Source organism: Apodemus sylvaticus, chromosome 16 (genome assembly GCF_947179515.1).
Source record: "Apodemus sylvaticus chromosome 16, mApoSyl1.1, whole genome shotgun sequence".
Lineage (NCBI taxonomy): Eukaryota > Metazoa > Chordata > Mammalia > Rodentia > Muridae > Apodemus > Apodemus sylvaticus.
The window spans coordinates 38333019-38356787 of NC_067487.1; the positions used below are offsets into that span (position 1 = coordinate 38333019).

General features: G+C 40.1%; 1 protein-coding gene across 1 annotated transcript in view; it reads left to right on the forward strand.

The window, feature by feature from the left end:
• C7 (complement C7) overlaps positions 1-23769 on the forward strand; it is a 62277-nt gene that overhangs the window by 12971 nt on the left and 25537 nt on the right. The window contains exons 5-9 of the mRNA XM_052159810.1: positions 2091-2238; positions 3297-3435; positions 10041-10211; positions 12498-12741; positions 15137-15250. Of these exons, the coding sequence (XP_052015770.1) occupies positions 2091-2238; positions 3297-3435; positions 10041-10211; positions 12498-12741; positions 15137-15250 (816 nt within the window). The remainder of the gene's footprint in view (positions 1-2090; positions 2239-3296; positions 3436-10040; positions 10212-12497; positions 12742-15136; positions 15251-23769) is intronic.

Sequence of the window (23769 nt, forward strand, 5' to 3'; positions counted from 1 at the left end):
ATTATTGGATAAAGAATCAGTGTTAGAATTTTTCTTTTATAATTACTTTTTAAGAATGTCATACAATACATTTTGATCACATTTTCCCCTCCTCCAAATCCTTCTAGATCATCGCCACCTCCCACCTACCCAATTTCATCCTCTTCCTCTCTCAAAATAAAATAGAAACCTCTCAAGTCAGGAAAAAAACCTCAAAAAGATAAATCCCATACATCATTCATAAGAACAGAAAGCACACCAGGAAACATGGAGTACCTTTTGTATTGGCCAAACTACTCCTGAGAATAAGGCCAGCCCTGAGTGCTTGCTGTCCTCAGCGTCATCCCTCTGGAGAAATAATTTCCTCTTTGTTAGTGGGTATAAACAGTAAGAAGGGGACCCTGTGTCTATTTTCCCTTCTCAGTGCTGGGACCCCATTTGACCTGAACGTACGTGGGTCTTATGCATATATACATATGTTGTCATATATACATATATGCATCAGATATTTTTTCCACCTGGAAAATGCTCTTTGCTGGAGTCACTCAGTCACTCACCATATCTAGTTCTTACAAGTTTTTCACCTCCTCTTCTGCATAGATCTCTGAGCTGTGAGGAGAAGGCTCTGATAAAGACATCTTATTTAGGACTAAGTGCATTCAGGCCTACAGTTGTTCTTAAATAATAATTGTAAAGCTCCTATTTTATTTTGAAACTCAAATCAGGTGATAGCTGCTTTGAGACGCTTTTGCTAATCCCTCAGGTGATAGAATTAATCAACAAATCACGTCTCACTGTCTCTTACACTTTCTGTAATACAGATTGGTGACCTGCATATCTCTCTGCACTTTTGTAGACATAAGCTTTATTTTGTTTATTTTCTTACAAAGAATGCCTGGAACATAAGCAGACTCTCAACAGATGTTCGCTGCATTGCCTTGAGTGATACATAGAGTGAACTATGTGCTACATTGTAAACATTTCTATGCACAAAGCATCCTCTGAGTAGAGGATGCTTGAATAGAGGAAGAATGCCCTCCGTAGTTCAAGAGATAAAGATAGTTTTCAAAAACGGATAATACGTAATTTGGTACTTGAAAGACACATCAGAGAGGAGTAGAGAAAAAAATCCCAGATAGAGAGAATGATGTATATCACTGAGATGTCAGGAAACTTGGACCTGTATTCATACAAATGGTCCAATATGCAGAGGTCATAAGAAAAAGGCTGGGATGATGCTGGAGAGGAAGACAAGGCCAAGACCTTCTTGTACCCACTAGTGCAGTGGTTGTCAACCTTCCTAATGCTACACCTCTTTAATACAGTTCTTCATGTTGTGGTGACTCCCAACCACAAAATTATTTTCATTGCTATTTTATATCTCTAATTTTCTACTGCTATGAATCATAATGTAAATATCTGATATGCAGAATATCTGATATGTGAACTCTGTTGTTCGACCCCCCACCCCCCAAGGAGGTCAGGATCCATAGGCTGAGTACCACTGCACTAGTGCTTTCTTGGAATTCTGAGCTATCAGGGAAAGGATGCTGACTCACAATGGTTCCTGTCTTCATGGTCTTCACTAGCAGATTATCTAGCATGTGGAAAGTCTGGCGATGACCATACCATATGATACACACTTGTTTCTCAGCACCAGGAGGTCTTCCACAGAGTCGATGCTGAGAAATGCTGAGTTTCAACCTTTTGATGCAGTTTCTTTGCTTTCAAAAATTACGCGTTAGTCCCTGAGAAAAACATCTTGGTTAACAATTACAGAAAAAGCAAAGTTGAGAGATAGAACAACAATCTTTTTTCACCAGTAAGTACCACTGTGTGCAACTTGGAGGAGGTAGACCAAAATGAGCAATGGTCATGTTTGACTTTGGACTTTTGGGCTCAGGGCTATTTTCAATTCGCACCCGGGGAAGGTGAAACTCAGTTCTGTATTCTTCAAAATGGAGACCAAAATCACCACTAGTTCTTTTCTAGACAATCTGAGGATTTGTCTGAAACCCACACTTGTCTACCAGTGCAGTGCTGGGGTGATCCCAGCCCATGTTTCTCCTTCCTCCCTCTTTTATATTTCTGCGAGTTGCTTTCCCATCCAGGTCAGTGCATCAGCAAATCACTGGTTTGCAATGGGGACTCTGACTGTGAGGAAGATGGTGCTGACGAAGACAGATGTGAGGATGCACAAAGCAGACCTTCCTGCGACATTGACAAACCTCCTCCCAACATAGAACTTACCGGTAATGGGTAAGGTGCTAAGTGGCCTTCCAAGAATGCTGATGGGTTGTAGTTTTTACTTTTGTTCTGTTTTATGGTTTGATGAGTCTAATAATAAGTTACCCAATAGCTAACCACGCACATTAGCTCAGACTTCTTTGCCACATCCTGCTCCAGATAGAAATTCATAGCTGAATACCTATAGGTGCATGTCGTAAGATGGAGAATGAGCTCCAGATATCTGTAGTTCCAGATATACCTCAGTTTACCACTGAAAGTCTCACATCAAGGGAAACCTCTCATCCTCAGGGAAATCGGGACAGTTGGTCCTTCTAAAGGGAGAAGGAGAGAGAAACATAGAGACAGAAAGACAAAGAAAAGAGAGAAGACAGAGAGAGAGAGAGACAGAGATAGAGACAGAGACAGAGAGAGAGAGGAGGGGAGAGAGAGAGAAGAGGAGGAGGAAGAGGAGGAGAAGGAGGAAGGAGGAGGAGACAGGAGAGGGACAGAGCTGAAAGTGAAACTATCAAGGAATGTTTTTTTTTTTTTTTTTACAAATTCTGGATCAAGTCAATTGCAGGCTTCTATTTTTCTAAAACAATGTAGCTTATAAAAATCAATGTGTATTTTCCTATAATCAAGTTTTTAACAGAAAAACAGGGCAGAGTTACTTTAATCCTCCTGGGCATACTAAGAGAATCAGATGGAAACTCATTGAGGAAGGCAACCTCTCCTCGCCTGTACCCTTAGTTGTATGGGTTTTATCTATAGAATCAATTCTAAAGCAGCCGTTGCCATAGATACAAAAGGCCCGTGCTTCCTGAACATGCTCTCAGGCTGACAGGATGTTGGATTTCCTCTGCTGTTGGTGTTCGCTCTTCTGCCATCAGGAAGAGCTGGCTAAGGGAAGGGAAGCATTAGGTTTTGCTCTGTTTTACACATCTTCCCAGGTGGTAAACTGTGGAAGATATCAATGACTGACTTCTAGAAGCCTTTAAGCATCCCCTCCCCACCCCAAGCAGGTACTACTTCTGTCTTTTAATGTCCTCAGCCTACCCCTGTCTCCTCCTTTCTCTCCCTCCTCACAGTTACAACGCACTTACTGGCCAGTTTAGAAACAGAGTCATCAACACCAAAAGTTTCGGTGGTCAGTGCAGGAAAGTATTCAGCGGGGACGGAAAAGATTTCTACAGATTAAGTGGAAATATTCTCTCTTACACATTTCAGGTACTTAATTAGAGCAATGTGGTTACTTGTAATCAGTGACATGCCAGTGATCATTGTTTGTATACATCAAGATTTGGGTATTTGTTTAGAATTTGTTGACCTAATATACCATCAATTTTGTATTGTTTTAAAATTTTATTTAATATATTATCTTATGCAAATATATTAAAATATATTCCCTTTTTTTGGGGTGAAAATGTTTTCAACATCCCTATGCATTCCTATCTCTTACAAATGATTTGGATTATACAACCTTCCACTCAAATCATCCTTTTGTAGGATCTGCAGGATGAAACTTTATTATGGTTCCAAAATGGCTGCATCACTTTGTATTTGTATTAGCGCGGTCATAGGTCCCTGCTATCCACGTGGGTCCTGCCTGACTACTCCTCTCCGCTGCTTGTGTGCCCCTTTGTGTGCTCATTCCATTTCTAGCCCAAAATCTGCTCATAGAAAATACTTTAGGGTTTTGGAGACTTTCTTGAGGATTTGGGTAGAGGAAGAGAGTTTTCTAGTATAGGACCCTGAATATAATCCATCCATCCTGGTTCAGACCCAGACCCTCAAAACTCACTTCACAGCCTCACCAAAGTAGAGTTTCTGGTCTCATTCCATTTAACTTCGTTGTTGACTTCATCTCCCGACAGCTACCTTCTTTCTATTCTTTTCTTTTCGTTTTCTTTTATTAGTTATATTCCTTATTTACATTTCAAATGTTGTCCCCTTTCCTGGTTCCCCTCTTCCTGAGAATCCCATAAGCCATCTCCCCTCCCCCGTTGCCCAATCAACCCTCTCCTGCTTCCCTGTGCTGTTATTCCCCTTCACTGTGGCACTGAGCCTCTCCTCCCTTTGATGTCAAACAAGGCCATCCTCTGCTGCCTATGCATCTGGAGCCATGGATAACTCCATGTGCACTCTCTCTTTGGTGGTTTTGTCCGTGGGAGATCTGGGAATACTAGGTGGCTCATATTATTGTTCCTCCTATGGCGCTGCAAACCTTTTCAGCTCCTTGGGTCCTTTCTCTAGCTCCTCCATTGGGGACCCTGTGCTCAGTTCAATAGCTGGCTGAGAGTGTCCCCCTCTGTATCTGTCATGCACTGGCAGAGTCTCCCAGGTGGCAGCGATATACAGACTTCTGTCAGCATGCACTTGTGGGCATTGATAATAGTGTCTGGGTTTTGTAGCTGTATATGGGATGGATTCCTAGGTGGGGTAGTCTCTGGATGGTCTTTCCCTCAAACTCTGCTCAACATTTTCTATCTCCTTGTGTGGGTATTTTGTTCCCCCTTCTAGGAAGAACCAGAATATCCATATGTTGTTCTTCCTTCTTCTTGGGCATCTGTGAATTGTGTCTTGAATATTCCAAGCATCTGGGCTAATATCATAAAAGAACACACATGGTATGCACTCACTGATAAGTGGACATTAGCCTTCTTGCTTCTCTTTCCTTCATCTCAGCATTCCCTGCATTTTCAGCTGAGTTATCCTTATATTTAACGTTCAGATTTGTAAACAACAACAACAACAACAAAAAAGAAACTACTGTCAAGACAGAAGGACCGTCTGCTCACTCAGACTAGCCCTATCTAGAAGCAGCTTTGATCAGGAGCACTAAGCATCAACCTCCGACTTCCAGTAGAATGAGCTAGTTTTGTGAACATGCATTAAACCATGGAGTGTCAAGTCAAGGAGTACCAGGGATGGGGACGGCGGTGAGAAAAAGAAATAGAAATGAATAACACAGGGAGTGCATATGACACAAGTGCATGGCACGCATGCATGGGAATGCAACTATAAATCTCTTTTATACAGTTACAACATGCTAAAACAGGTTATTAAGTCAAGCAAGTGGGATATAAACAGCTCCACAGGGAGTCACCATGGTTTGAATATCTACTCTGAACTTGTTCTCTTTTAGGAAAGTGGAATAGATCAAATTCTTGTACTATTCTTAGTGCTATAAGATAACATTTTGCGCCAGGCGGTGGTGGCGCACACCTGTAATCCCAGCACTCTGGGAGGCAGACGCAGGTGGATTTCTGAGTTCGAGGCCAGCCTGGTCTACAGAGTGAGTTCCAGGACAGCCAGGGCTATACAGAGAAACCCTGTCTCAAAAAAACTAAATCCAAAAAACCAAAAAAACAAAAAAATAACATTTTGCTGTTTTGTCATGTATAAATTGAGGCCGGGAGGACATCAGTCTATTCCACATCCCCACATTGAAACAGTGTAACCAAAATCCAGGGAATCAGATTCCACAACCCTTTATTTTTCTGTCATATTTTATTTTCCCCATTTCTTGCCTTTAGTCTCTTTTTCAATTCTGAATTCTATATAATGAATAACAAGTGATATTACTTAACCTCTGGTTAGGAGGAAGAACGTGAGATATCTGCATGCAGATCCTAGGAATTACTGTTCAACTTCCATTCCTGGGAGGCTATGTTACTAATTCTTTCATAATGATAAGGGAGAGAAATTGCATATACATTTTCAGAGGGGTCAAATTTAGAGTGTTGCAGAGAAAAGGAAATGAGGAGGAAGAGCCTTTCTGAGTCAGTCAGAAGGTAGACATGCTATAAGTCTGCAGCTTCTGAAGAGAGCGATTTAACCACAGCACGATCCTGACATGCCTCTTCCTCAGCATGGCTTGGTTTGGGCATTGACGTCTGAAATGTCTTGCCCGTCACAGAGAGTGAAGGTGTTTGTCAGAAGCAGAGGGAAATTATAGCCTGTTACTGAGTGCAGTGCAGAATAGCAATGATTTGCAAATCCAGCCTGGGGGAAGCGAGGCGGAAGCCACAGACAGTGAGCCAGTCATCCAGTGCTAAATGCAAGAGTCCTCGGAGTTCAAGTAAACTGACCAAGGGCTCACAGGTCAATTCTCCCCAGGGTAGAGGGCGGCTTTTGACTTACTTGGGACATGCATATTAATAAGCATAAAACATGCATGATCTCTTACAATCTGTGTGTGGTTGTTAACAATGTTGTCTTTTAGGGAAAACCTGGTTTCTTTATGACTAATCTACGTATGTCATGAATACTCTCTGCTTCATGGTTTTCATGCACAAAACTTGACTGAAAACCAAGCGCTCACTAGGTCTCTTGAGTTGCTTGGGACGATGATGTGTGTGGCTTTCTTCATTCTCAGCACGTGGCAAGATGGGTGTGAGTTATAGACCACGCTGATCATGGATTCTCTCGTTTTGGTTATGAATGTGTTTCATATTTTGTCATTTGCTTGAATAGAGACCTTGCGCGCGCGCACACACACAAACACACACACACACACACTCACACATACACACACACACACACACACACACACAGGAATAATGAAAAAGCCAACTTTAAAGCTGTCTATATGAGGATCATACCTAAGATTGTTTGATCTACCTTCTAATCTGGAATAACTGGGACAGTAAGAAAAGTAGTTCTCATATGAGAACTTTCATGTTAGAGGCACTGTTGCAAGAATTTCATGTGTGGATATTTTTTACACATGTATATTTTTTCTTATAAAAGTTGATTGTACCTTATATGAATATTTCAAATTCAAAATTATTCGAAATCTGAAACTTCTGGAATAGTGACATAGACTGGAAAATTCCATCCCCTGAAACTATGTTTCATGCACAAAATCATATAAAATTAACTTTATATAGACAATGTGTACAAGTTACATGTGAAACAAAAATTTATTGTGTATCTATACATGTCTTACTCCCAACATATCTTGTTATATATGCAAATATACTAAGATATAAGTATCTGAAACACAATACACTTCAGTTCTAAACATTGAGTTTATGCCAGGGTCCAATACTGGTATTGACATGAAATATATGTATAGATTCCTATCTATGTATTTATAGAATTATATAATATATAATCTATGTATTTATAGTTGCTTGTACTGTAAATATTTATGCTGTGATTTTATCATCGGTTGTAATGGGAATAACAAGAGAGAAGGAACACATGAACAAAATAGTTGGGTAAGAGGTGCCTTTCAGTAACAGGAAGGAGTTAAAACCAGCTGGAGCAAAAATGAAGGTTATGAATGATCAGAAACAGGAGGGGGAAAGAAGAGAGGAGATTTTTGCTGGATATTAAGGGGTTTCTGGTATGGTTAGAGAAAGATACAGTTTACTGAGAGGATAAGAAGAAGTTATCATTAGAGAAGACGCTGGTAGGGGAAGAACTGTGAAATCTAACCTGAAATAGGAAGGCTGTAAAAAGCAAGTGAAAACTACTAATAATGAGAGGGGATACGGTGAAGAACAGGTCTCTATGATTTTGAGTAATAAGATAATTGTTGAGTAATAAGATAAGATAATAAAAGACTTTGAGGTGTTAGTGTGTTGTTGTTTCGATTAGTGATTGGGAGCTGCTATTTGAGGTGGAAGAAGAGTGAAAATTAACAAGATCGCACTATTTTGAAGAAAGATAATTCTGCAGCCATGTGCAGACACACAGGAGTGAGGAAAAACCAGTTTGCACTAAAGCAGCCAAGAGGATCATTTGCATAATCAGAAATGAGAGCTTTGAGTGGTAGATGTGAAGGTAGGGAAAAGAAGCAGAAAATTTGGCATCAAATTCTTATTTCTCAAAAGAAATTCAAATAAAAATAACTTAAATGTTGTTTATCTGAAACCAAATGGTCTAGAAGCAGTATTGTGATTGAGCAAACTGTCACACTTATTTTATTTTAATTTTGTGTGTCCATGTGCAGCTGTGCATAATGAAACTAATAATAGAATAAAAGTGAGTTGTTAAAACCCATCTCTTCTTGTTTTCTGCATTTAGTATGTGTGAGTGTGAAAAAATGTTTCATTATAATACATTTCTTCTTTATTTTCTTCCTTTTGAGATTGTCTTACTCTGTAACTCTGGCCTGCAACTCACAAAGTAGCCTAGCCTCAAGTGTCATGATCCTCAACCTTTGAAGTGATGGATTACCCTTGTGAGCTACAGTGCTTGCATCATGACATTTTCACATGTGACCGTCATCCTGCTGTGCTCATTTTCTCTTACACTACCTTCTGTGTTCCATCAGCTCCTGATGATGTTCTTCCTTCCTCCAAGTAGCCTCATGCTTTCATTGCCTGCCTCTGTCTGTCTGTCTGTCATCTGTCTATCTATCTATCTATCTATCTATCTATCTATCTATCTATCTATCTATCTATCTACCTATCTACTATCTATCTGTCACCTATCATCTGTCTATCTGTCATCTATCATCAGCTATCTATCTAGCATCTATCTTTCACCTATCATCTGTCTTTCATCTATCATCAGCTATCTATTTATCATCTATCTATCTATCTATCTATCTATCTATCATCTATCTATCCATTATCTATCTATCATCTATCTATCTATCTATCTATCTATCTATCACCTATCATCTGTCTGTCACAGACAGTGACAATGTGTTTTCTCACATTGAGTAGACTGTCTTTTCTCTCTGTTGATTATTTCCCTCGATCTACAGATACTTAAATTTCAATGCATTTCTAATTTTCAACATTGGTTAAAATTGTAATACTTTTTGGCACTTTGGTATGTTTTAATTCTGGTCCTTTTTTTTCCCCTGTGGGAAAAGGGTACCATTGTGTGGGATATACAATTCTGATAGTCATACGCCCATCACTGACTCCAACAGTATAAACACTTCCCTTTAGAAACATCACTTAGGATGGCTGCATAATTTTCTATTCTTTTCAGTGTCGTGTTAGGAATTCATCATTTTCATCTCTTTTGTTCTGCCTGTGTTTATGAATGCTTTGATCACAAAAACAGATGTGTGTGAAATAGAAATACTTGTGGAAGGTGAGCTCCATTTTGACTAGGAGAAAGTTTGCTATTCTCTAGTGCTGGAGCCTGTAGCTATGTGGTGTGATAACATGGATTAGATGCTGGGTGTCCTCCGCTCAGGAGATGGCCTAAAGCGCTCACCCGCATGCGTCCCACAGGGTCTTGCTCTATTATGGCAGTTGCCAGCTCTTGGGCTTACACCATTTTGATGCAAGGGAAAATCCAGGAGAAACCGAATCATTTATGAAAGACACATCTAGGCCCCATGTGAACCGACTGTAGGTTGTTTTAAAATTCCAGTGGAAAAAGATAATTGAATTTTAGCATTACTCCAACAGAATCAGGAAGTTTAAACTAGTATCATGTCACAAAATCCAAATGATCTAATTGTTGTTTCCCATCTGGTTCTCCGTTCTTTGATGTGGAAAATCAAGAGTTAAGGCTTCACGTTCTCTGTTGGTAGGGCTATATGAATTTGTTCACTTTTGGCTAAATTCTTAGAAAATGAGTGAAAATGAAATACGTCTGCACACAAATGTATTTTGTGAATTGCTTGGAATTACTGTTATTGATACTAAGGTCCTGCTCAGCTGTAGTGTCAGTGTCTTAGAAGACTGTCTGTAGGCAGGTCTGACTTAGATGCGAGTCATAGCTGTTTTATTTAAGTGCAGAGATTTGTGTTCGTGAGAGACTGTGTGAAAAAAGCATGCATCTTAAAAGACACAACAAAAGCATCTTGAACATATACCAAGTCCCTGTGGTAAAAATTCTTCCTTTCCTTTTAGGTCAAAGTAGATAATGATTTTAACTATGAATTTTACAACAGCAGTTGGTCTTACATAAAGCACACATCCACAGACTACACATCATCTAGTTCAAACAGGATCTTATTCTTCTCCTCCTCATCAAATCAACGCAGTCAGACTTCAAGTACCAAGGAAATCTACATGAAAAAGGTTAGTATGAAACATTAGATATTTTTTCTGTTTTTAACTAGTTTTTGAGTGTTATTATCATTTACAAGAGTATATCTATCAAAAGTACTAGGTGTTTCATTTACCTTAAGGCAAAAATAACTTCTTTAAGAGACAATGAATTCTTTAATGGTACAATTTTTGGGGTTATTTTTGACAATATATTTATCTTTTTCTCATTGAAGTATTTGCTTGTATCCTCATCATCATCACCACCATCATCATCATCTTCATCATCATCTGAGACAGGTCTTATGTAGTCCCAGTCTGGCCTTGAATTTGTTATGCAGCTGAGGCTAGCTTTGAATTACTGATCACCTTGCTTCCACCTTCCAAATGCTGGGATTATAGTTGTGTATCATAATGTCTGGCTTGTTTTGTTCTTTTCCTTCCTTCCTTCCTTCCTTCTTTCCTTCCTTCCTTCCTTCCTTCCTTCCTTCCTTCCTTCCTCCCTTCCTCCCTCCCTCCCTCCCTCCCTCCCTCCCTCCCTCCCTCCCTTCCTTCCTTCCTTCCTTCCTTCCTTCCTTCCTTCCTTCCTTCCTTCCTTCCTTCCTTCCTTCCTTCCCCCTTCTCCCATCTTTCCTCTCTCCCTCTTCCCCTTCCCCTCCCTTCCTCCAATTTTTCCTCCCTCCTTCCCTTCCTATTTTATTTTACCCTTCCTTCCTTCCTTCCTTCCTTCCTTCCTTCCTTCCTTCCTTCCTTCCTTCCTTCCTTCCTTCCTTCCTCCCTCCCTCCCTCCCTCCCTCCCTCCCTCTCTCTCTTCTTCCCTCCCTTCTTCCTTCCTTCCTTTCTTGCTTGTCTTCTTGATTTCTCTCTTTCTTTCTTTTAGCAGGGTCTCATTTAGTCCATTATGGCCTTGAACTCCAGATCCTCTAGAGTACTGGGTTTACAGGCATGCAGGCATGCACCATCATGCCTGATGCATTTGCAAATCATGAAAGGGTGGCATATGTAAAAGTAATCTTATCTGTCATATACCTAAGAAGCTGGCTGTAGGAGTATGAATTAAGTCCTTTTCCATCTCTGTATTACACTGTTCACATTGGAGGGGTTTAGTGCAGGTCTGCTTTGATTGTTATAAAAGGTGAAATCTTCAAAAGACCCTATTAAATAAACAGCTTAACCTGAAAATAAACAGTGTGGGAGATAAGTAATATGTTCTCCTTACCTATGAGTCACAGTCAAAGCATGACTCTAAAGGATATTACTTTGAACACTTATTTCAAAACTGGTTTGTTTAGCAGCTGTAATGATGTTGGTTCTCTTTTCCTAGTTGAGATGAGCACTGCTCAGATACTATCCTTATTTGGGCTCCAGAATTCCCCAGGTTACTTCATGAAGGTGGGTCCAGTAAAGGCCTCATTGTATCTTTTAAAAAATATTGTACATTTTCTTTTCTAATGTCCTTCCAGTCCTGCTGGTGATGGTTGCTCCTACAGCACCTGAAAATGACGGGAGGCTAACTTTTTTCTCCCTCTGACACAGTATTTTTTATTATTTTTTTGAATTTCATACAATGCACCCTGGTCATACTTGCTTCTCATTCACCCCAGCTCCACCCTCCCACCCTCGTGCCCCCCAATAGCTTCACCAATCCCAATTTGTGTTGCCCATATACCCACTGACCATGATCAGATTCCCAATAGCCAGCCTCTTAAAGAAAACTGAGTCTGTGTCCCCCTCTGCCCCCCTAATGAAAGCCATCAACTAGGATTGTACCTTTTAAAAGCCATTTTTATTAATTAATTATTTTATTTATTTATGTCCCAAATGCTGCAGAGGTTGCACCTTACATCCTAACCACCCCCAACCCCCTACAGAGTTCTTCCACCCATCCCTCCTTTCCTTTGCCGCTGAGAGGGTGCCCCAACTCCATGCTCTCCCACCCTGGGACATCAAGTCTCTACAGGGTTAGGTGCCTCCTGTCCCACTGAGGCCAGACAAGGCATCCCTCTGCTACATATGTGTGGGGGTTGGGGGGTGGGGAGGAGGGGAGATTGGATCAGCAGGTGTTTGCTCTTTAGTTGGTGGCTTAGTGTCTGGGATCTCCCAGGGCTCCAGGTTAGTTGACCCTGTTGGTCTTCCTGTGGGACTCCATCTCCTTTAGCTTCTTCAATCCTTGCCCTAACTCTTCCATCGGGGTCCCCGACTAAAGAAAAAGCAAATTCGGTGACTGGAATTGGAAGCTGATCAAGATGATGGGAAGGGAACTGTTTTTCATATCGTGTTTTCTTCCACCTAAAACTCTGTTTACTGTCTTTCCCGCAGAGCTATAAATTGTTGGTTGTTCAGAATAATGTTGAAGTGGCCCAGTTCATTAATAATAATCCTGAATTTTTACAACTTGCGGAGCCATTCTGGAAGGAACTCTCCCATCTTCCCACTGTGTATGACTACAGTGCCTACCGACGGTTAATTGACCAGTATGGGACACATTACCTGCAGTCCGGGTCCTTAGGAGGAGAATATAAAGTTCTATTTTATTTGGATTCAGGAAATATCAAGCACAGAGGTATGGTATTAAAAAATGTTATCTAAAAGCATTCAAAGAGTTTTAATGTGAGAATATATGTGGCTAACTTAAACTTTTAAGCTTTAAAGTTCGATAGAGATTTAAAATGCAGAGGAGTGCAAAATTGCAGGGATCTATTATACTGCACTCAGATTCTCACATGATTTAAGCAATGTCTGCCTCTTCCTTTGAATAATGTCGAGCTAAATCGTTACCATTATCACCTGTCTCTAGAGGATGTTAGATTTTTATAATATGTTATAATCTTTCCCATTTCTTGGATTAAAAAGCACTTTTTTTTTTTTTTAAAAAAGTACATGCTTAAGTTAACTTACAAAGCAATGGCTTTGTTACACATCTTCATACAGATCTTGTTTTTATTTACTCCTCTCGTCTGCGGTCTTTCTTTTTACCCGATGTCCCTCTTGCTTAGCTCTTCACCCCTCCTCTTGTCCCCTTTACTTTCTGTCACATACCCTCCATCAGTCCCGATCCCCAATGCTTCTTTTTCTCTCACAGACCCAGGCCTAGTTCTCTCCTCTCATTCTTCTTTCTCTCCTGTCTTAGTTAGGGTTTCCATTGCTGTGAAGAGACACCATGTCCAGGGAAACTCTTATGAGGACAACTTTTAATTGGGGCTGGGCTTGCAGGTTCAGAGTTTTAGTCCATTATCATCAAGGCAGGAATATGGCAGCATCCAGGCAGACATAGTGCAGGAGGAGCTGAGGGTTCTACATCTTCATCTAAAGGCCACTAGGAGAAGACTGCTCCCACATGGTTAGGAGGAGGGTCTCATTGTGCACCCCTACAGTGAGACACTTCCTCGAATAAGGAAGGCCACATCTCCTAATAGTGCCACTCCCTGGGACCAACATATTCAAACCACCACATCTCCCCACATTTATTCTTTTCATTAATCAATTAACTAATTAATTAATTCACTTTACATCCTGATTGTGGCCCACCTTCCATCCAAGCCTCCCCCAGTCCCTTTCCCCAGGCCCCTTCTTCTCCTCTGAGAAGGGGGAGGCCCCCTGGGTACCAACCCACCCTGGCACATCATGTCATTACAGGACTAGGTGAGTCATCTCTCACTGAGGCCAGACAAGGTCACCCAGTTAGGGGAACAGGATCCACAGGGAGGCAACAGAGTCAGGGGCAGCCCCTGGTCCAGCTATTCTTTCCCCACATTTAAATCTAGGTCTCCCATATAAGGGAAAACTATTAGTACTGGTATTTCTAATTTTGGCTTATTTCACTTAACACAGTGTTTTCTAGTTTCTTCAATTTTCCTGCAAATGCCACGATTTCATTAATTTTTCTTTTCTAGCAGAATAACGTTTCATTGTGTTTCTATATATTTTCTTTATCCATTTATCTGTTGATAACTATCTAAGCTGGTTTGATATCCTTCTATCATGTTGTGAATAATGCCACAATACACATGAATATGCATGTATCTCTCAGCGTATTGACACAGTCAATCTTAGGATGTAAGAGGACCAGGGGTGTTGGTGTATTGATTTCCATTGTGACTGTACCAGTCTACATGCCCAACAGTAATGAGCAGCGTTCTTTTTCCTTGTGTTCTCTAGAATTTGTTGTCAAGATCAGACCACATCTCTTAATTTATTGATAATCTTTCTTATTTCACTAGTCACAGACTCGTAGGCTCTCCTGTTGTGCTATCTACTTAGCCTTCACAATACCAAAATATGAAAGCAGCCTACATGTCCATCAACGCATGGACAGATTCTTGATGCATCAGGGTTTTCTGGATTTAGTTCCTGAGCTCAACGCTTAGGAAGACTCCATTGTCCATCATCTATTCCCTTAGATCTGACTCTTGACCTCTTCCACCAGGGCATGTAGACATTTTATTTTCTTTAGGCTTGTACCCCCAACAAGACTCCCTACAAAGGAGGGTTATCTTGCTCCTAATTCCTATCATTAGGAACCACAGATATTGACAGAGGGGTCAGGTTAGTTGGGCCAGGAGTTAAGGAATTAATTTGTATAGTTCAGCTTTTAGAATCTCCACTGAGTGGGAAGTTGACATACTCCTGTGTTCATTTGTTTTATTTCTAAGAAACTGATCAAAAGTGGGTAAAAGATGACTCTATTTGAAGTATTCAGTTTCTGATACTCGTTTATGTGACACTTACTTGGGATTCCCTGCCCCCACCCCCTCTTCAGCCAATGCTAATAGGAGGAAAATAACAAATCCAACTACCTTTTCTTCTGAATATTGCCCTTAGAGAGCTCTTGAAACTGCACATTTTGTTACACTTTTAGCAAATGGCCACTGCAGCTAGAAACTACACATGGCTATGCACCGAAGAAGGTCTTTAATGAACCTAGAAACTAAACACTTGACTTTTGTGTTTCTTCCCAGGTTTTGGGTCAGCCCAGGAGAAGGCATGTTCATCTTCAGACTTTCGGTCTTTTTTTGTAGCATCATCAGATAAGAGATGTGAGGAACTGGAAAATGCTTTAAAATCAACTTCAGGTAAATGAGAAAGAGGCCAATTTGCATTACTAGCTTAGCTTTGATCATTCTAATAATTAATTAAGTTTTAGTCTTTAGAACTTTTTAATCTTTAGCAGGTATTCTGTTTAAAAAATCTATTTAGATACTTTTCTGCCTTGCTTTATTTTTCAATTATTTTACTTTATTGAGATAGTTTCTTACTACGTTACCAATTTAGACTTGAACCCATGGGTTACCAGAAAACGAGGGGACCTCTGTGCTATGCAGTATATGGGTATCAGGGAAATTAGGGCCTCTTTAGATTCCTAATAGTGTTCATTAAAGAATTTAAAAATGGACTGATTAGGAAGCTTGTGAGCAATATTATTCAAGTTTGAAAGAAAACAATAGGGAAGACAGGCGATTACAGGAGTTTCCCGTAATCAGCAGTGATTACAGGAGTTTATGGAGAAAAGGAAGAGAGAAAGCCATGCCTTTTGAGCATGTTCTGCAATGGAGCTACATGGTGGAGTGTGTGTGGTTGGACAGTCTTAGAGAAAGAGTGAAGAAGCACCAATGTGCCAGGAGGAAACAAGCTGAGGCTTTAGCCAGGATCAGAAAGCAAAGAAGACAAAAGAACAGTCAGGCTCTTGAGAGTGAGGATTAAGGAAAGCAGGTAGACACAGCAGAGCCTATTGAGAGCCTCCATAAGAGACTGCGCCAAAGAGCAAGTTTCTGTGAAGCAAAAGCACATTATCTCCCTTGGATAATTCTTCTTCTGATCTCTTTAGCATGCCTTAATGTGAACCAGCTTTCCTGAGGGATGGTCTCTTGGTCAAGTGAATGACAGGCCCGGCTGAATTAATTTTGTTTTTTAAAAATTATTTATTTATTTTATGTCTATGACGGTATGTAGTAACTGTCTTCAGACACACCAGAAGAGGGCATCAGATCCCATTACAGCCATGTGGTTGGTGGGAATTGAACTTAGGACCTCTGGAAGAGCAGTCAGCGCTCTTAACTGCTGAGCCATCTCTTCAGCATACCCCTCCCCCCCCACCGAATTAATTCTTTTTTTTATTAGATATTTTCTTTATTTACATTTCAAATGTTATCCCGTTTCTGAATGTCATTCCCCCCTCTTCTGAAAACTCCCTATCCCAACCCCTTCCCCCTGGTCACTAAACCAACAATTCCTACTTCCCTGTCCTGGCCATTCCCCTACACTAGGGCAACGAGTCTTCACAGGTCCCAGGTCCTTTCCTCTCACTGATGTCCAACAAGGCCATCCTCTGCTACACATGCGGCTGGAGCCATGGGTCCCTTCATGTCTACTCTTTGGTTGGTGATTAAGTCCCTGGGAGCCCTGGGGGTACTGATTGGTTCATATTGTTGTTCATCCCATGGGGCTGCAAACCCCTTCAGCTCCTTCAGTCTTTTTTCTAGCTCCTCCATTGGGGACCCTGTGCTCAGTTCAATGGTTGGCTAAGAGCATCCACCTCTGTATTTGTCAGATACTGGCAGAGCCTCTAAGGAGACAGCTATACAGGCTCCTGTTAGCATTCACTTCTTGGCCTTCACAAAAGTGTCTGGGTTTGGTAACTGTATATGGAATGGATCCTCAGGTGGGGCAGTCTCTGGATGGCCTTTCTTTCAGTCTCTGCTCCACATTTTATCTCTGTATCTCCTCCAATGGGTACTTTGTTCCCCCTTCTAAGAAGGACCAAAGTATCTACACTTTGGTCTTCCTTCTTCTTGAGCTTCATTTGGTATATGAATTATTTCTTGGGTATTCTGAGCTTCTGGGCTAATATACACTTATCGGTGAGTGTATACCATGTGTGTTCTTTTGTGATTGGGTTACCTCACTCAGGATGCTATTTTCTAGTTCCATCCACTTGCCTAAGAATATCATGAATTCAATGTTTTTAATAGCTGAGTAGTATTCCGTTGTGTAAATGTACCACATTATCTGTATCCATTCCTCCACTGAGGGACATCTGGGTTCTTTCTAGCTTCTGGCTATTATAAATAAGGCTGCTGTGAACATAGTGGAGCATGTGTCCTTATTACATGTTGGAGCATCTTCTGGGTGTATGTAAATAGATTACATTTTCATTATCCATTCATCTGCTGATGAACATCTAGGTTGTTTCCAATTTTTGATTATTATGAATAGAGCAGCAATGACTATGGGTGAGCAAGTATCTCTATAGTAAGGTGTAGAGTCCTTTGGGTATATGCCCAAGAGTCGCATAGCTGCATCTTGAAGTAGCACTATCACCAGCTTCCTGAGGAATCCCCACATTGATTTCCATAGTGACAGTACAAGTTTGCGTTTCTACCAGCAATGGATGACTATTTATGATCACCAGCAAGAGCTGTCATTTTTTTCTGTTGTTTTTTTTTTTAATATTGATCTTGGTCATTTTGGGTTGGGCTAGGTGAAATTTCAAAGTAGTTTTAATTTCCACTATTGAGCCTGATAGCTAAAGATGTTGAATATTTCTTTGTTTCTTAGACATTTATGGTTCATCTTCTGAGTTCAATTTTGTATACTATTTTAAAATCTTTTTTTGATGTTCATTAAAAAAGTTCTTTATATATTTTGGATATCAACCCTATGTTAGATGTATAAGTAGTTTTAATTTCCACTATTGAGCCTGATAGTTAAAGATGTTGAATATTTCTTTGTTTCTCAGACATTTATGGTTCATCTTCTGGTTTAATTCTGTATACCTTTTTTTTTGATGTTCATTAAAAAAGTTCTTTATATATTTTGGATATTAACCCTCTGTTAGATGTACAATTGGTAAAAATCTTTCCCCATTCTGTAGCCTGCCACTTTGTCTGAATGATGTAGTCCTTCATTGAACAGAAGCTTTTCAGTTTCACGAGGTCTCATTTATTTTTATTTATTTATTTTTTAATTGAATATTGTTTTCATTTACATTACCAATGATAAAACCTTTTCCGATTTCCCCCTCCCCAAAGACCCCCAACCCCTCCTCCCACCTCCTGCATCTACATATATGCCCCTCCACCTGACCCACTCACCTCCCCGCCCCTTTGATTTCCCTTTGTTGGGACCTCTATTGAGCCTTTACTTGACCAAGGACCACTCCTCCCACTGATGCCCAACAAGGCATTTCTCTGACACATTTTTGGCTAGAACCATGTGTACCCCTTGTTGAAGGTTTAGTCCCTGGGAGTCCTGGGCATCTGGGTGGCTGAAATCATTGATCTTCCCATGGGGCTGTAAACCCTTTCAGCTCCTCTGGATCACCCTCCAGCTCTTCCATTGGGGACCCCATGCCCAGTCCAATGGTTGGCTGCTAGCATCTGCCTCTGTATTTGTAAGGCTCTGGCAGGGCCCCTCCGGAGACAACCATTGCATGCTCCTTTTGGTATACACTTCTTGTTGTCCATAGTAGTGTTGGGGTTTGGTGACTGTTTATAGGATGAATCTCCAGGTAGGACAGTCTCTTTACTTCAGTCTCTGCTCCACACATTGTCTCCCTTATTGCTCCTGAGAGTATTTTGTTCCCTTTATCAGAGGAACCAAAGCACCCCCACTTCAGTCCTCCTCCTTCCTGAGCTTCCTGTGCTGTATTTTTATTTTTTTAAAAGATTTTATTTATTATTATATATAAGTACACTATAGCTGTCTTCAGACGCACCAGAAGAGGGCATCAGAGTTCATCATGGATGGTTGTAAGCCACCATGTGGTTGCTGGGATTTGAACGCAGGACCTTTGGGAGAGCAGTCAGTGCTATTACCCACTGAGCCATCTCACCAGTCCCGAGGTCTCATCTATTAGTTGTTGATCTTAGTACCTAGGTTAACAGAGCTCTGTTCAGAAAGTCTTTTCCCATGACAATCATTTGAAGGTTATTACCCACTCTTCTTTTCTATTAGATTCAGAGTATCTTGTCTTCTGTTGATGTCTCTGACCCATTTGAGTTTTGTGTGGGTTGATAAGTACAGATATATTTACATTCTTCTATATGCAGTCATCCATTCTAATCAACATCATTTACTGAAGATGTTGTCTTTTCTCTAGTATATATTTTTCAGTTTTTTTGTGGAACATATCAGGTGTTTGTAGATGTGTGGAATTATGTCTAGGTCGTCAGCTTGGTTACATTGATCAAAGGGTTAGTTTTCATGCAATATCATGCTATTTTCATTATTATAACTCTATAATACAAGTTGAAATCTGAAACAGCTATACTTCCTACAGTTCTGTTCAAGATGTATGTGTGTGTGTGTATATGTGTGTTTGTGTTTTCATCTGAAGTGGAAGACTTGGAATTTAATGGATATTGTCTTGAATCTATGGATTGCTTTTGGTAGAATGGTCATTTTCACAATGATATTCCTACCAATTCATGAATATGGGAGTTCTTCATATCTTCTGGTGACTTTTTCAACTTCTTCAACATCTTAAAGTTTTTATTATATGAGTCTTTTGCTTGCCTGCTTAGAGTTAGAAATCTCACAAGATAGTTAACTTTTTATTTTATCTTAAAGAAGGTGATGCTTCCCTGATTTTTTTTTTTTTTGGTCAGTCTATTTGTCTTTTGTATTTAAAAGAGCTACTGATTTTTTTTTTTGTGTATGTGTTATTTTTTTGTGTATCCTACTCCTTTGCTGATAGTGTTATTCAGATCAGCTCATAAAGATTTTATAGCCATGGTATTAAGGAATTTGAAATTGGTTCTGGTGGCTGTTGGACACCACTAAGTTTGAAGGCAGGAATAAAGAAGTGATGGTTTACATAGGTATATCTGTAGAGGAGGAGAGGCATACAAATGACCCTTTAATGTGAGAAGCAAAGAGTCGGAGAGTAGAAGAGTGAGAGGCTAACAGGAAGTGCTAGAAAAAATGTCAAGTTAGCCAAGTTAGCCAAGAGCAGATGAAAGCATCCATTGGATGCAGAGACTACAGCTTATTTCCATAAAAGGAGTGGGTTGTCACAGGGGTTGGCGTGGAAGCGAGATACCCATGCCTTCTGCAAGGTAGTAGACTTGGCAGCATTAGAGCTTAAATATTTTGGGGGATGAGGGTAGAGTTAGGGATGAAGGCTGACCTCAGCTGTTGTGGTGCTCAGTGAGGAAGGAGGGACCTTTGGGGGAGGTCCTGGGTACCAAGAATATGGCGGTGACAAGGCCGGGTATAGCATTCATTTCTTTCAAAGGAATTGATGTGGCTGAAGAAGATTTTTTTTCTTTTCATTAAAAAAAAAATTAATGCTGGAGGGATGGCTCAGTGGTTAAGAATACTGACTGTCCTTTCAGAAGTCCTGAGTTCAAATCCTGCAACCACATGGTAGCTCACAACTATCTGTAATGAGATCTGATACCCACTCTTCTGGTGTGTCTGAAGACAGCCACGGTGCACTTATATATAATAAATAAGTAAATCTTAAAAACCAATTAAAGGTGAAATCTCAGGGTTGTTTTGATTTTCATTTCCCTAATGACTAATGATGTTGAGCATTTCTTAAGGTGCTTCTCGGCCATCCGAATTTCTTCAGGTGAAAATTCTTTGTTTAGATCTGTACCCCATTTTTAATAGGGTTATTTGGTTCCCTGGGGTCTAACTTCTTGAGTTCTTTGTATATATTGGATATTTGCTCTCTATCGGATGTAGGGTTGGTGAAGATCTTTTCCCAATTTGTTGGTTGTCGTTTTGTCCTTTTGACAGCACCCTTTGCCTTACAGCAACTTTGTAATTTTATGAGGTCCAATTTGTCAGTTCTTGATCTTAGAGCATAAGCTATTGATGTTCTGTTCAGGAACTTTTCCCCTGTGCCCATGTCCTCAAGGACTTTCCCCAGTTTCTTTTCTATTAGTTTCAGTGTGGCTGGTTTTACCTCACACCAGTCAGAATGGTTAATTCTGACCAGGAGACAGCAGATGTTGGTGAGGATGTGGAGAAAGAGGAACACTCCTCCACTGCTGTGGGATTGCAAGATGGTACAACCACTATGGAAATCAGTCTGGCGTTTCCTCAGAAAACTGGACATGATACTTCCGGAGGACCCTGCTATACCTCTCCTGGGCATATACCCAGAGGAGTCCACAGCATGCAATAAGGACACATGCTCTACTATGTTCATAGCAACCTTATTTATAATAGCTAGAAGCTGGAAAGAACCCAGATGTCCCTCAGTGGAGGAATGGATACAGAAAATGTGGTATATTTACACAATGGAGTACTACTATGCAGTTAAAAACAATGAATCCATGAAAATTTTAGGCAAATGGTTGGAACTGGAAAATATCATCCTAAGTGAAGTAACCCAAGCACAAAAGAATACACATGGAATGCAATCACTGATAAGTGGATATTAATTAGCTCAGAAGCTCTGAATACCCAAGACACAATTAGCTTATCAAATGACTCCCATGAAGAAGTAAGGAGAGGGCCCTGATCCTGGAAAGGCTTGATCCAGCATTGTAGGGGAGTACCAGGACAAAGAAAAAGGAGGGAGGTGATTGGAGAATGGGTGGAGAGAAGAGGACTTATGGGACATATGGGGAGGGGGAAACCGGGAAAGGGGAAAGCATTTGGAATGTAAACAAAGAATATAGAAAATTAAAAAAATCCAATTAAAGTATACCTAAATGATCACCCCTTCCCTTTCCTCCTTCCAATTCCTCTTATATTACTCCCATCCAGCCCCTCCCACTACCCCCCTGCAATTCCAGTGATGTGGAAAAGTAGCTCTCTGGATGCTAAGGTGGAGAGAGAAGGTCTTGGAAGACATTGACATTGGTTTCTACTATATGGTCAACAGAGCTCTGCTCACTGACTTTAGTTTGCATTTAATAAATAGATAGCACTTATTTTCTACCAGAATAATTCTAAGTGCTTTACAAAAGCTAACCAGTGCACTCCTCCTACCTAGAAAGTGCTTAGAATTTATATTCTCATTTTACACAGGCACATTGAAACAAAAAGGTTATTGGAGAGCACTGATAGCAAGAACCAGACATGAGCTGTAGACACATGGAATCTGGTTCTTTCTTGTTTTACTTGCTGTGTTTTCTCAGGTGGAATGCCTTAGCCAGAGCAGAGGGTTCATGGGGTCTGGAGGTAGAGCATAAATGATTAAAAATGGCACCTATTTTGTAGAACCTGCTCATTATAACCTGGTGTGTCAGTAAGAAAATGATCCCCAATCTTTCTTGCTCATGAAGATCACTGGGGAAAGTGGGGTGACAGATGCAGATTCTGAGGCATTTCCCCTTAGATATTCTTTTCTAGGTCTAATTTGAGCTAAGGAACCTACAGGCACCTCATCCTGTGGTGATTCAGTAGCTAAAGGCTTGGACTTGTGAGATATTGCATTTAAAAGGCTACTATTTGCATATCAAACCAGAATTAACAATGGAAATGAGGCACTCAGGTAATTTATTGAAAATACCAGGCTTTCATAATTTCTCATTATAAAAGTACAGTGTGCTCATTTGACAAAATTTCAAAATTTGTACAGTTATAACAAAGGAAGTGGAAATCACTCAAAATTTGATCTGTAGGATTAGAAATGTCTAGTCATGACCTTTGTAAGAACCAATTTTGAGTGGAGATAAAAATATATCTAAAATTATGAGACACATAAATGGAAAATAGGAATTCAATTAACATTCAAACTTTTCAGAACATTTTTTATGTTGTAGGTAATGTATTCCTGTTAATTAACAGCTTTTAAAAATTTGCTAATGTGCTAGACCCTGAGCTGGTTTTTCTTTAGTATTTTATCACAAAGAATTTCAAATACAGAAAAAATTATATAAGGAGCACAGTAATTGTTTACATATTTATTATCGTTTTTGAAATTTTTGTTTATTTTATGCATGTGAGTACACCACTCTTACTCTCTTCAGATTCACCAGAAGAGGGCACCAGACCCCATTACAAACAATTGTGAGCCACCATATGGTTGCTGGGAATTGAACTCAGGACCTCCGAAAGAGCAGTCAGTGCTCTTCACCGCTGAGTCATCTGTCCAGCCCCCATATCTATTATCTATTCTATTTATTCTGACATTTGTCACATATACACATATAACATTTATAATATTGACCAATTATTTAGCAGTATCACTGAGCATGTATTTCAAATGCTTATGTTATTTATGGAGTTATTTGAAAGTAAGTTTTACCTTCATACATCATCCTTTAATATATGTATGCTTTTTCTAATTTATTCTTCTGCAAAGCATGCATGATACTCTTACTGAGCTAAAGCATTTAAAACTAGCAGTTATTATATGATATCCTCTATACCTGTCTAGAGACGTTTTCTTCTTCTTTTTTCCTTCTTCTCCTTCTCCTTCCTCTTATTTCTTCTTCCTTCCTCCTCCTCTTCCTCTTCTTCTTTCTTCTCTTCCTCCTTTTCTTCTTCCTCCTCCTTGTTCATCACCGCCACTACCATTATTATTTAAACAGGGTCTAATGTATCCTAGTCAGTCCTTCAACTTGTTATGTAGTAGAGAATGACCTTGAACCTCTGATCCCCTTTATTTCCTGAGTGAGTGCTGAGATTA